Here is a 15,369-nt window from a genome sequence, read left to right as displayed (position 1 = left end):
GAAGAAATCCAAGTAAGCCCAAAGGGTTCACATACTTTTTCTTTCAACTGTAGTTATGTATATTATATTGCATTTCTGTCAATAGATCCTCCAAAAAAACTACACACTAGACATTTAAATTGAAAAAACACAACTAATGTTATTCCAATTAAATGTCATTAATACTACCTTCTATATGATGTTTATATTTCAATGTCAATATGCTTCAGGAACTAAACTATGATAAAAAGTCTTTGGACTAGATTTGAAAAGTTGTGTAATTAGATTTGAGAGATCTACTTGTTTTGCAAACCTATAAGCCATATGAACATTAAAGCATATTGAACAAGAAAACCACCTAAGAAAGAAATTGACCAATATATGCGTGGATAATAGTTTTTTTTTTTTAAGTTGTACTTCAACTAAAACTTAGTAGCATTAAGAGGAAGTGCTAAATCAGTTCTAACTTACATACATGGCAATAAAAAAAAAAATTAGACACACTTTCAAAAAACGTTTTGAGGCGATACCAAAGAAGAAACATTTTTAACCTTTCAGTCAGAGGTTCTATAGGGATAGTTCACGTATCCCAAAAAATATTCTTCATTTACTCTGCCTCATGTCATATCAAACCTGACTTTCTTGCGTCTTTGGAACATAAAACAAGTTGTTTGTTACCAACGTTCTTCAAAATATCTTCTTTAATGTTCTGAGGAACAGATAGTTGGTAAATGATTATGAATTTATTTCAGGGGTGGGGGGGACTATCACTTTAAAACATGTACCTTTTAATAATCTGTACCTTTTTCCACAAAGAAACTGTTGTGCAACAAGGTTTTTTTATCCACGCAGCTACAAAGAACATTTTATAAAACGTTTTTTAAAGTATACGCTACGGGAGAGGTACTAGTTCAAGGCTTGAGTTTTTATAAACTTGGCTTGAACTAAACTGAGAGATGGAAAGTGATGTCTTTGAAATAGATGATATTATGTCCCAGTAAGAATTAAATTGGTATCTAGGTTTTATATATAAGCGAACCCTCTGGTGTCTGATCTTATAGACATCTATGTTCATAATATATCCACTGAGTTTAATAATAACATTATTGTTGGTATTAATGAATAAAAAATCAACAGAAGTAATTCAGTATCACTCCAAATATCAAAAGTATTACTGATTTCACACCCTGGAAAAAAATGACAACACTCTACATACAACTAACATTAGCTATCTTAAAATCCTAACTAAGACTAATAGCTGTAAACTAAACTAAACTAAAAATACAATAAGTATGAAACCACTATCAAACACAGTGTGCTAAGACCCAGTGTTAGAACATGTCTTTGACAAGAGAAATTAAATCTGTGGTAAATTTAGAGATCTAAAAGAGAAACACTGTGAAAAACTGTAGAGCACATTAAGAGGATCAGAGCAGGTGTTGTTGTTGGCAAGATGCACCTGTCATTTATTTACTATTGAAACAAACACAATTCAAAGACAACCACTGCTCAGATTTCATTTCCAACCTGTTCCCATTCACAGTCTGTAAAAATTAGGAATGTCTACTATTTTGTGGAAAGCTGCACTGCATTACGACTGTTATTTGATAGTGTTCCTTTATACAATTTTCTCTTTTAAAACCTCTTAAATAATTTAGCCAACAATGTAGCATTCCTTAAAGGAGTTGTGGGTTTAAATAGAATTAATTGTGTTGTATTACTTCAGTACAAGCCTAGCTGCCTGTCAAAACATCAATTAACACACATATCTAACCTCGCAGTGAGGGTGGGGTTGATGCTCTATGGAATACCCCCGCTTCAGTAGAATCCACATTATAAACGGGTTACCTCTAAAATATAAGTATTACGCACACAGTTTTACGCACGCCAGGGGATCCGAGCAGGTGAAACCCTGTCTATCACGTCCGAATTGTGGATGGATTTAACGAGCCAGTCGCGTCCCCTTTAACGATCAACGCTCTCATTCACTTGTATTTCAGTGCGCTGTTGCCAACTTGGGCGCTTCGTGTCGCCATCCTCCGACAGTTCCGTTACGACCTCGTCACCGGAGCATCACATCAGACCGCCGGTGGGCGAGTCGGGGTGTGTCCGTCTGCCTGCAAAAGAGCCGTGAGCGCGTGCGTTTTAAGAAAGCGCGCCTATAAAACGAGAGGGAAATGAAATAAAATGCTTGAAAATCAAAGAGGATCACATCGTCATTCCTAGACACTTGTTTATCGCTGTCGGAGGAGGACAAAAGCATGAAGAAACATCACAGCCCCGCGAAGGTACCACTGGAAGTCACCGTGCCAGACACCGAGGCGACCGTACAACAACTCAACAAGCTGCTTTCCAATGGAAGCGGTTTCTACAGTCTACCAGCGCAACATTTCAACGAGGTGTTTCCCAGGATTTTCATCGGCAATGCGTAAGTTAACTATTAAACTTGTATTTCTTTCATGGAGATATTGACGTGAAGCAGGAGACACACAGACAGGTAGGATTCAGCTACACCGCCCAAGCGCGGACGAGAGTGTTGATGATTCGTGATGTGGCACGTGCCGTTTAATCAGAAAAGTCAGGGGTACAACATAAATATCTGAATGGAAAGAGTGCCTCTATCTACAATCCCAAAATATATAGATGTAACGTTTGATATTATTGTATATATATAAAAAGCGAGACACTTTAGATTAGGCTGCAAAGAAAGCTGTTTATCTGAACGACTGTCCTCTATCGGTACCTTCTCGCTATCTCTCTGATATCACTGCTTACAAAATCTCTTCACTTCGACACCAATCACGTGTGCCTTTGTATTAAATAGTTACAATTGCACACCAGGACACGAAGAAAGGGCAGGTAAACTGTACTTGGAAGCAAAAGGAAGATCAATCAAAGGAAAATTCCTCATGACTTCTAAAATATTATGGGCATGTCTGTGGTTTATATGAATTGTAAAAATCTAAATAGATTAAATGTTATATTTGTGTAGTATAATAATGATAAAAGGCACAGAGGAAAAAGGAAACAAAATGTTTGCCATGCCAATAAATGTTATATTGATCTATATTTGTTAAAGGAACAGTTCACCCAAAAATGAAATATCTGTCTTCACTGACCCACCACTTGTTCCAAATCTGTATGCATTTCTTTGTTCTGCTAAACACAAAGGAAGATATTTGAAAGAATGCTGGTAACTAAACAGATCTCATCGCCCAATTGACTCCCATGTATCTATTTGGCCTATTATGGCAGTAAATAGGGGATTTGATCTGTTTGTTTACAGACTTTCTTCTTAATATCTTCCTTTGTGTTTTACAGATCATTTATAATTTATACGGGTTTGGAACATCCCGGTAGTGAGTAGATAATCACATCATTTTTTGTTTCGCCCCTTAACGCCTTGGAGACAAGTATCTTTCCCTTGTGAAAGACAAATCTACAAACAAGGTTTTTCTTAGGTTTCTTCCCGTAAACACAGTGTACACAAATCTTATATTTCTGTAGTAACTGTATTATTTAGTTGTAAACAAGTCTTTGTAGACTGCAGTTACTTTAGCTCGCTTACAAAATGTTAAATGCTGGTATGTTTAAATTGCCTTGGATAAAAATGTCTGCTAAATGATTAAATATCTATAAACATTGGTCATCTACCACCCTGCTCTTCAGTTATTGACAGCAATCTGCATTTTTAATTCACATTATCTGTGTTCCTTTGTGTGGGAAATCTGTGGAATTGGGCAGAGTGGATTTAAAACATAATCTTAAATGGAGCTGATTGTACAGTTCTAGTGCATAATACAGTTATTTGGATTTGTAAAAAACTGAACAAACACAGATCTGGGGCGTTCATATTCAGTGGTGTGAAGCCTTTCTGCTGTGTTCTGTGCATGCAGATTCTGTGTGGCCCTGGTTATTGCTATCAGCGTTCAATTATTGAAAAATTCATACCAGATAGTCGACCACTTAAACCTGATAGTTAGTTTCATGCTTTGATCTTGAAGACTTACTCTCGCTTCTTAAACACACACACACACAGCTTATGCTCGCACATAGACTATTCAATTTATGAATGACTGATCCTCTGTGACGCTTACAGTATCTCTTTAATAAATCCTCCTGTATAAGCAGGAGTTTGTTGGATACCTTTAGAACAAGTCCATTATCTCCTTCTAACAGCAAATCAATTTGAGCATAAACCACAGTCTAATGTGTCTGGTTCAGCGTGTGATCTTACAAGCAGGAGGAATTTAAATATGGTCATTTGTAGATATTGACTAAACATTCAGACTGGGCTGTTCACGTAGTGACAATTAACATCCTGTCTTGGGTTTCCAGGTTGTTATTTATATAAGGATTAAGATGCGGATGTAAATGCCAAGCCCTTAGGATTTTATTAGTGTTATAACAAACATTAAGTGATCATAAATAATAATAAAATGTATTTGTTAGTTAATAATAATGTTCTGTAGGCCTAGTTGAAATTCTGATTGAAACCCTAGTGTACAATGACAGAATACTCACAACCCAAAAACCCTTCCAAGCTATTTGGAACATTTAATGAACGTAAAGATGCGGTATGGGACAATGGGCCACTCTCTTTATAGCACACCTCTCTTTGTAAGACTTGCATTAATAATGCATGTGAAGGGACTGCAGAGAAGAGTGTGCAGGACAGGTGAACAAGATGCTAAGCAAACACTTTTCTTCCTCTCTCTATCGCTCTCACCCTCTCTTGTGCGCACATGCGCACGCATACACAAACACACAGGGAGAAATATGACCACAATATGCAATGGCTCCATATAGAGACAATCTCGTAAGGGGGAGGAGTTTGAATTATGGGTCTTGGGTGGCGCATCAAAGTCCATCACTTTATCACCAGTGAAGAGCCTGCGCTGTAGGCTGAAAAAGAGACAGATGAGCCACTACATCCTTCAGTTATAAACCAAGGGTTGAAGGCATTATCTTTATTTGGCTACTACTGGGGTGCTTGGAGTCTTATTGTGATGTTGAAAGTTAACTTGTCATGTTATTTTTAGGCATATTAAATGCCCTAATTCTCTCTCTCTCTCTCTCTCTCTCTCTCTCTCTCTCTTTATCTCTAATTGTATAGTACAGTATTTACACATTATCAGGGCTCTACGGTAACTTATTTTTTAGGAGCACTTGGACAGTCAAAAATGTAGGCGCACATACAATTGAAGTTTTAATTTTGACACCGTATAGCATGCACAAAAATTATAAACTAAGCTTATTGGTTAATATTTATTAATACCAAAGGGACTTTTGAATGCTTCATTGTGATTGGCCGGCGAACATCACCTACAAAGTAGGTCCAGATCTGTCAACCACATTACAGTTTCATAACACTGGGCCAAGTTTAAAGGGGTCATATGGCGCGAATACGTATTTTTCTTTATTTTTGTTTTTTTCTAAGTTGCTGATGTATGTTTTAGACACCTAAAATTGTAAAAATTAAAGTTATTTTTTTGCATTCTATCTAAAAGGGATTGCTCAGCCAGACCTGCCTCAAACACCTTGTGCAACCGTTAAAGTTCGTTATTTTCTCGTGAGTGGCGCAGAATGACAAATATTTTCAAACTTCGCGGAAGGCCTGTGTACGCACCTTTTCATTGACTTTGTATGTAATTTACCTGGCATAACACTTAATTCGGGTTTGGTCTGAACCCAGTGTAAGATCTCACAAATGTATACGCAAGTAAGGTGGCGTAACTGTCAATGCAATTGCTTTGGAACATGATGTTCCAAATTTGGCAAGAGGCGTCACACGCTTGCAATATTCCACCAATCACTACGCACTAGTTAACTGGCCACTTAAAGCACGCCATGCTTTTCAGAGCGATGAGCTTTGTAAAGAATCCTCGCATTTCAGAGAGGCGGGGCAAAGAAGAGATACAAACATGCACAGATTGTGAAAAATGCTGCGTTTTTTAACCTAAAATCGTGTATACACATTGCATTACATCTAAAACAAATGATAATATTCATTTTAATGTCATATGACTCCATTAACTGAACAACGTTATTATAGTGTAGCCTACTGTCCCGCATAGAATACAGACAAAACGAAACGCGCAGGGAATCATTAAAATATATTAAATATACATATGCCTAATTAATAATATTTGATTTGACATTTACAAACCATGAAATCAAATTGCACATTACTCTCATGTGAACTTTGTGTCTTGCCTTGCAGCCAACTCTCAAACTGCAACAATGAGGGAGATCAGATGCAATTTTTGGATGGGGAATATTTAAGGTATATAGTGGGAGGTTCGTCCATTGGCCACTGCGCTTTTGTGACTCCAGCTCTCACAGTATGTAGTTCCCAAACTGTCATTTGGGGAAGGTCACTTGGTCATTTGGTTGTGTTGGGGTGCATTACACTTAAAAACAGTTTATTTCTATGAAAAACATGTCACTTGTGCATTGGTTTATGCGTTTTTGTGCTTCGACTCTGGATGCACAAGCAAGTGCCGAGAGCGGTATGATGCACACATCTGGAGTCACGGCTTTCTGTCTTCTGCAAATATGACTCGAGTGTGAGCAACGGGACATGGTGAGAAAGTGGCGCATGCTGCATTTTCCATGAGTTTTAGATGTTAATGTCCCCTAAAAATACACACCTTCCCCAAGCATTTGTTATTTTCTTCCAAAAACTGTGGGGACATGTCCCACCCGCAATTTATGCCAATGCAACCAAACAATTATTTATTAGCATCAAAGCAACATCATATAACTAATATAACTATATATAGCTGTCGAATGCCAGGCGATGGCTCAAAGAAACGCCTCAGAGAAACATTTATCCTGCGTCCAACAAGTTTCAGTTATGCCAGCCACACCCCTGCAAACGACACCTGATGAAACACTAACGCAAACACGCAAATATACAGTGCATGTGTCCTATGGTGTGACATTGCAAATATGTATAAAACAAATGGTTAATAATATATAGTTTTATTATTAATATAATTATATTATAAAACAGCATAAGAGAGATTATTCTTCATTGTTAGATTTTTCTACTTTTTTGTTGTCACACCAAAGACACATTTACGGTTTATTTGTCAACTACCCACATACAGTACAAGTATACACATAGAATAATGTACACCAATGCACTCTTTCTGTAGTCACTTGTTCTTCAGCTGTATAGTTACAGGAATGGAGGAGAGAACATGGATGAGAGAGATATAAGGCTGGATTTTTTGCAGAGAAAGATGAAAAAGTTCCAGGTGCTCAAGCAAAATAGGGACTATGAAAGTACATGACAGAGAATTCTGCTCATCTCACTTGTTTTCTCTCTCCACGGACCCCAAAATCCTATTTTGGGCACTAGGCTGGACGCCTATGGCTCTTTGTATGCCTCTGGGCTGCAGCCAAGATCTCCTTGGTGTGTCTGTTCTGGTTAGAACACTGTTGTCCCTAGGGACCCTCTAACATAGACCGACATTTCTGCCAGCTAAAAGCGGCTCCACAATTCACTCCAATCAATCAAAAACCAGACACAGCAGACCAATCCATAGTCGAGGGTTTGGGTGGGGGTGGTGGGGTCTTGGGTTTGTTGAAACTCCAAACTGCAACATTAGGGGTTATGTAAGCATATACTGTATTAAGAATTTATTATGAGGAACGCAGCAGTGTTTCAAAACAGCAGCAGAAAGGTAATTCAATTTTAATAGCTTGAGCTCGGGGAATATTTTAGGCTGCTTGTTAGATTTGGGTGTAGATCTAGAAAATGGGCTTGTTTGGGCCAGGTGAGTCTCACATGTACGTTGGTTCGCTCCCTAGGTTTGTGGCCCAGAATGTGATGCGCCTGCAGCGGTTGGGTGTGACACACATACTAAACGTCGCAGAGGGAAACTCTTTCATGCACGTCAACACCAACGCAGAGTTCTACGCAGGAACCGGGATCACGTACCACGGCATACAGGGCAATGACACCGAGCAGTTTAACATCAGTGCATTCTTCGAGGAAGCAGCAGACTTCATTGATAAGGCGCTGGCACATGCAAAAGGTCAGATGTTCTTTCTCATTTTCTTTCAATAAATGGTTTTGCCCTCGTCTCCAATACTTTCACAGTGAATCCTGAAAGTGATGAAGTACGTTTCGTGTAGTTTAAATACATTCATGAAGATTCAACATCTGCCATGTTGGAAACGCCCTTTGTCCTTTGTGTTCTGGGATCTACAGAATACTTAAAAACAACTGAATTGAAAACAATTTGTAAACATGTGCATTTGAATATGAAGAACAACTTGTTCGATATCTACTATAGATCACACAAAAATGAAAATTCTGTCATCATTTACTCACCCTTGTCATTTCGGCGGTTCCCTTTTGACATGCATTGGTTTTGTGATCATACAATAGACATGAATGGTTATCGACATTGTTTGATTACCAACATTCTCTAAAATACCTTCTTTTGTGTTCTACTGAATTTCCATTTTAGCCTTCCACAACTAGCCTTTTTATGTGCCTCAATGACCTCACTATGTGAACCTTAAATCCCACTCCCTCATGGGATAGCAAAATTTCAACTGGCCGAACCCCAGCAGATACTGTATGTTACACAAGTTTTGTTCTTTGTATCATGAATACTGAAAATTAGGACATTCTACTTATTTGTCATCTTCTTCTTGCAAACCATGTTGGAAAGTACAAACAGTATTTTGACGCAGGGTTTGTTTAATCTGATTAAGTATACCACTTTAGACCTAAATACATTCTGCTTACATTTATTGTAAAGAGTATTTCCAGTGCACTAGACTGGAAACATTTTCCAAAAAGCTTTTTCATTCCACTTGAAACAACACCGATCCTTGATCATTTATAAAGTAGACTAGCACAGCTAGACAGAAAATAAAACCAAGTACATTGTAATCTGGACACTTATAATTTATTATTATGTTATTTTTTACACCTTAAAACCTTTCTCGCTATAATAGTGGGGGCGGTGGGGTGTTAATGCTGAGCTTGCACAAACAAACAGAAGTTGGAACCTAAAACAATAAACGGGAAAGAATTCAGTGGATTTATTGCAATTTTTGCAGATCACCTCTATTTGCAATATATACCAGGATCAGTTATATGTATTGTTGTTTTCTTCCCACTGAAGTTGGTCATCCATACTTTCATATTTACCCCCAGACATCTCACACAAGTCCTGCTTTAAATTGGTGCGTTTAAAGTCATCATTTATGGCATGGATTTTATGCCATCTCTTAACACACACGACCAATTATAAACCATCTTACTTGCCAGTCATCTTGGCAGCAGGAGCCCAGTAAGTAGTAAATCAGACGGCAAGCCCGGGTTGAGGGAGGACACTTATCTTTTTACCGAGAGCTTAAACTGAAACAAAACCTAGAAAATATACACTGCCATTTGAAGCCCGGCAGAGCTCCGCTGTGACATTTGCGACAGCCGCACTCACTGTGGGCTTGATGTCATCTGGTGAACTTGCATGCAGAATCACAATGAGCGGTGGGAGTGCTGGTCTAAGCCTCCCGCTGCTTCTGAGTCATAGTCAACCGGTTTAAAGATAGACTCAGCACTGATTCACAAAAGAGTTTTGGGAATCATTGACATTGAAACAGAACACAGACCCAGGGGAGAGTTTAGGGGGTTGGATTGTTTTATTGATATTGGAGAGTAAAAAAAAAATGTTGTTTAAAGGCTAAAACGAATATTATCATTTGTTTTTGTAATGTAATGCAATGTGTATACATAATTTAAGGTTAAAAAACGCTGTATTTTCCACAGACCGTGCATGTTTGTATCTCCTCTTTGCCCCGCCTCTATGAAACGCGCAGATTTTTTACAAATGTCATGGCTCTGAAAAGCGAGGTGTGCTTTGATTGGCCATTTAACCAGTGCGTAGTGATTGGTCGAATACTGCAAGCGTGTGACGAAATGTAATGTCTCATTCCATATTTGGAACATCAGGTTCCAAAGCAATTGTACTGACTGGTATGGCAACCTTACTTGCGTATACATTTGGGCGGTCTTAGTCAAATCATACCACGAACTGACGGAGATTTGTGGGGATGTGGCTACAAGAGACGTTTCAGGCGGGTCTGGGTGAGCATTCTCTTTCAGATTGAATGCATCTTTTGTTCCGACACTTTAAGTGCTTTTCCACCATCTCGCCGATCGTTTTAAGCAAATTATGAAACGGTCACTGTTATGTTTCCACGTGAGCCTGGTTCAACACGAAACGATTACAAACTGTTCTAGCTCGGAATTTTCGTACTTATGAATGCGAAACCATAGAAACCATTTACGTACCAGCTGGCAAGAATTAAGCAATGAGAACAATTGGGCGCGATGATGGAAAAGTGCTCTTTAATTTAAATATTTTCTAATACATTCATGGGAAACTTATAACACACCAAAGACACATAAAAACACGTATTTGTGCCATATGACCCCTTTAAATTATTAATGTGGGGAGAATGGTACTATGAGATGGAATCATGAATATTAATGAGGACAGAGTATTATGTTCGCCTAATGGTAGTAACTGCATGTAAAGTGATAGTTCACCCAAAAATGAAAATTCTGTCATCATTTACACACCCTCTTGTCATTTCAAACCTGTATGACTTTTGTCATACTTATATAATATAAAATAAGATATTTTGAAGAATGTTGGTAAATGAACAATGGCCATACCCATTCACTTCTAATGTATGGACACAAAACCAATGCAAGGGAATGGAGTCAAATTCACAACATTAATCAAAGTATCTTCTTTTGTGTTCTGCAGAAGAAAGAAAATCATACAGGTTTAAAATGACAACATGGGTTGTAAATGATGACAGAATTTTCATCACTTTAATGGCTGAAAGCTATGTTCAAATTCCAGATTACCAATTGCTTTTTGTTCAAGTGTAAATGAAAGCAAAATAAGGTAACCTTTCACATAGAGACTGGCTAATATATGGTTTGGTGATTGACAGACCTCCACTGTTTGAGGCATGTGTGCAACTACTAAATAATTCAATAATGTCATACTGTATTTCCACGTATTCTCAATTCCCCCGCAATTTGCCGGTATGGACAGTTCATTTGAGAGCAAGTATATGAAGCTTCACATACAGGTTTTGTCATTCCCTGTGAAACAAACAAGAAGGGATCGGCTTTCAGATGCTCTGCAGCATCTGCCAAGTAAGCACAGCGGAGGTTGGCAAGGTGAATTCCTCCAGGAGAGTAGGCAGGTCAATAATGAATGTGTACGTGTGTGTTCACATGTTCAGAAAGCGATTGATCAGGTTTGTGATGAAGTAGATGGGCTGCTTGTCATTTGTAATCCACTGCAGAGGTCAAAATTACATTTGTATCCTCACAATTGGACCAAAAACACACACGTAGAGTTTTCATGTTTTATTTCTATAGACATTACTTTTATACTTTACACTATTCTAACCACTAACCCTCACAGATAATGTTTTCTGTATTTTTGCATTAAATAATAAAAATATTTCTTTATGATTTATAACCTGTTTTCTTTATGGGGACCAAAAAAGGTCCCCCATTCGGCCCACGCAACATCCGCCATCTGGTCCATGCGCTTCCATGAACCCCCAAGGTTGTGTTGTAAACCCTGCCACTTTTTTTATCTCTCTTTTAGGAAAGGTTTACGTTCACTGCCGCGAAGGCTACAGCCGATCCCCCACTATCGTAATCGCTTATCTCATGCTCCGGCACAAGATGGACGTACGAGTGGCCACGGCAACGGTAAGGCACAAGAGAGAGATTGGACCGAATGACGGATTCCAATGCCAGCTTTGCCAACTGAATGAAAAACTGGCAAAGGAGGGCAAGTTGAAGACCAAATGATAGAAGTGTCTAGAGGGACTTGTTTTCATCTGGATATACACATGCAGGTGCACACGGTCAAGCGAGCGTGCAGCTGTCCAAGCATATTAACCGAATGTAAACATACATCCAGTACAATCAAACAGTGCATATGCATGGAGGTATACCGTTATTTCAAACATACACGCACTCAAAGACACATAGTTCACACTCACACAAAGTGTTGTTCCTGAATAATTACTCCTGCTTCCAGCTGGCTGGTAAGGGAAAGATCTACTGGCGTATCTGAAATATTAAGACTGTATGAGGAGCAAGGGCAGAGTTTTCTATGACATCACTTTTTGTTGCATCATTTCTCATTATAGTTAGCGCCGATCTCTCATCAGGACCACCTACAAGCCTAAAGCTAAAGCATTCCAATTCTCACAAATTTAACTTTTGGAGCATAACAGCCCAGCAGTCACTGGTAAAGATTGTAGAGTAGAGCACAATCATCCTGTGAGCTCCTGTCATTCCTATTTGTATGTGGAAGAATATAATATTTAGGTAAAAAAGCACGAAATTGTACCTTTTACAGCCATCTTTGATGGCAATTTTAAGTCAGGACTAAACAGGAGAAAAACAATGAATTGATGAACAACATTCCATATTGTACTGCAACATACACACGTTTTAGCTAAGATTCAACAAACAGGTTCAACCCGGTTCTATGCAGCACTGACAATGCATCAGGCCATCTGGAATCATATAAGTCTTTCCACTGATTCACTGCCAGTCTCATGCTGCACGTTACGTCTAACACGAGATCATAGCCAGCCTTGACCAGACGGACACGTACAGCAGATGAAGCATCACTGCTATGTCAACTGCCTAATGATGTCCCCTTATGCAAGGTTTGTGACCTACAGTCCTAATGCCCCTGGTTCAAGTCACAGGAATCAAATAGAGTACCTGTGATGCTTGTTTTGTAATAAGAAGCTGGTATATATTGGCATGTTAAAGAATTAGAATAAGTTTTATTTTCATCTGTCAACACTTTGATTGAGCCTCACTTCTGGCTTGCTTTAGCCTCTTTAAGGGGGTCATGTGCTTTTCTTGTACACAGATAATGTAAATCAAAAATGTTGACAAGGAACAGTCATGGTTTTTATGTCTGTTTTGCGCCCTCTCTCTGCTCCATGCTGCTGTGCCTTTAAGACTTTTATTGTATTACTTTTTCTCATAGACTGTGGGTTTAGTGGCTTTATAGTTTTTGATGTCCCATCTTTCAATAACAGCTTCTTTGCGAAGCCTGAATTACGTTGCGGCAGGTTCACAGAACAATCTGATCTGTAATGTGCTACACAAACTGTTAAAATCAGACTTGAATGATCTGGGAAGTTTAGTCTAAGTCTATTCCTTATGTTATCAATCTTTGAAAACATATGACAAATGTGCTATAAACACTCCAGACCAGCACAAGGTTTGGTCTACTTACATTTAAATTACACAATGTTCTACCACGGAGCCACAGGAATTTGTAGCTGCAGTTGTAAATGCGGGCAGTCATAAAATAATGGTAAATGGTAATAAGGTAACATTTCATTTCTCATCATATGACCCCTTTAAAGAAAAAAAACGGCATGAGTTCATTTGAAATGGGTGAATTTCCTTTATCAGATTTGATCGACGTTATTAAAGTTTTGGTACTAGTTGAGGGTTTTCAGATATCGCAAACATACAATACTACGATTCATAGGCTAGATTATAACACAAAGCACTACTTATGCCTCTTTTTTTATATTTCTATATTCCAGATATATAAACTTGTATATACATATTTAGCTGTTGACATATATGAATGTATATGAATCGTCCATAATATTTCTGTATGTCAATAGAAGTATCAACTATATTGTGGTCAATGTTTACTTTTATTTAGAAATGCCATGAACATGTTTGACACCAATTTTGTGTCATAAACCTATCTGTTTGCTGAAAGCCTTCATATTTTTCTGTTTAATTTTCACTGTGATTAACAGTAGCATATTTTGATATACAGTATATGCTTTTGCATTGTATTAAAGGATCAAAGTTTGTTTTTAAGCTAACACTGTTGCAGGCCACCTCACATCATACAAACTAGATAGTTTAATCCACAATAACTTTATTTAGAAAATGTATATTGTATTCAAGAATACACACTATAAACATTCCTTAATTATTATCTGGAGACTTAGGCTTTATATAACCTAACTAACTGTAGCTATGGAAACCTGTGTGCCCTCACAAAACAAGTGAACCAATGAAGATGGTCTGTGCAAAGCAAATTATGGGACTTGATCAGAACTGAAATCTGCCTGTGCTTTTCGAGATTGTAGCTGAAACTTGTAACCTCAAAAAGCAACAATTTCCCATTTTAAATAAGCAGATAGGGACACAGCCTTTTCTGAAAATGGATTTGTGGAAGGAGAAACACTGCCATCTGCTGTCGAAAACCTTGTGGTTTGCATAAACTGTCTTGCTATGTATTGCCTTTTATTTATATATATAAGATTGTATGTTACACAGTGTATACAAGTTATAAACATTCATGTAATCTAACAGGGAAAATTTAATGAAAATGGTTGTACTACTATATGGATTATATGATTTCAATAGTATATATACTGTATATACAACAATGAATCATAATGCTGCTTGGTCATTTTGTATTTGTCTCATTATCTAGATGCGACCATTTTAAACGTTTATTAAAAAAATGATAATACAGATGTTGAGAAAACAATACTTAAGGGTGTAAATGTAAAATGCCTCTAAGGTATAATACTATATTGTGCTTAATTATAATATCTTATTTTACATATACACAATTACATTTAATTGACAATAGCGCAAAGTAATTCATCTGTGCATTTCTGCAAAGAAATCTATTTTGTACACACACATACAAGCACATAATTGAATTTATTCTCTCACTCACACACACACTCGCTCAATTTCCCCTGAGCACATGTAACTCTATAGCTATCATCTGTGAGCCGTCTCTTCCTCCTGTTTGATTTGTGTTGTTACTGTAATGTGATATTGTAAACGACTGACCGTTTGTTTGCTGTAAAGGACATGGAAACTTCAGCAGTAACAGGATGGTTTGGCACAACTGTTCACACTCACAAATTATCTGTAAACATTAAGTCCATTGACTTACATTATGATGGTATTGATCTGATTTGACCAGGAAGGAAATTGCAGATTGGATGTCAAAGTAATGAATTCCATCAACACAGGCTGTCAAAGCATCCCACCTTAAAGCCTTATCCTGATTATATATATTTTTAATTCACGACAACTTCACAAACCAAGATGACACTGTTAAAGTGCACTTGAATGAATCACAGTTCTTTTTCTTACACTGGAAAACGGCTTGATGTGAAAAAATAAACGACTAAAATTAAAATGATGTGCATTTCTCTTTAAAGTTTTTCCAGACAAGTCAAAGACCCAACACCGGGTTATGCACCTTAAATAGCTGTGCATTGTTTTTTGTGAACATA

General features: G+C 37.7%; 1 protein-coding gene across 1 annotated transcript; it reads left to right on the top strand.

The window, feature by feature from the left end:
• Window positions 1–1,955: 1,955 nt before the first annotated feature.
• dusp3a (dual specificity phosphatase 3a) lies at window positions 1,956–15,272 on the top strand. Its single transcript, XM_056772220.1, has 3 exons — window positions 1,956–2,407; window positions 7,801–8,027; window positions 11,649–15,272. The coding sequence occupies exons 1-3, from the start codon at window positions 2,241–2,243 to the stop codon at window positions 11,855–11,857; spliced, it is 603 nt and encodes a 200-aa protein (XP_056628198.1). The 5' UTR covers window positions 1,956–2,240; the 3' UTR covers window positions 11,858–15,272.
• The last annotated feature ends 97 nt before the right edge of the window (window positions 15,273–15,369 follow it).

This window comes from Triplophysa dalaica, chromosome 17 (assembly GCF_015846415.1).
Source record: "Triplophysa dalaica isolate WHDGS20190420 chromosome 17, ASM1584641v1, whole genome shotgun sequence".
Lineage (NCBI taxonomy): Eukaryota > Metazoa > Chordata > Actinopteri > Cypriniformes > Nemacheilidae > Triplophysa > Triplophysa dalaica.
The sequence above is the reverse complement of the archived record's forward strand: the minus strand, read 5'-3'. Positions and strand labels throughout refer to the sequence as shown.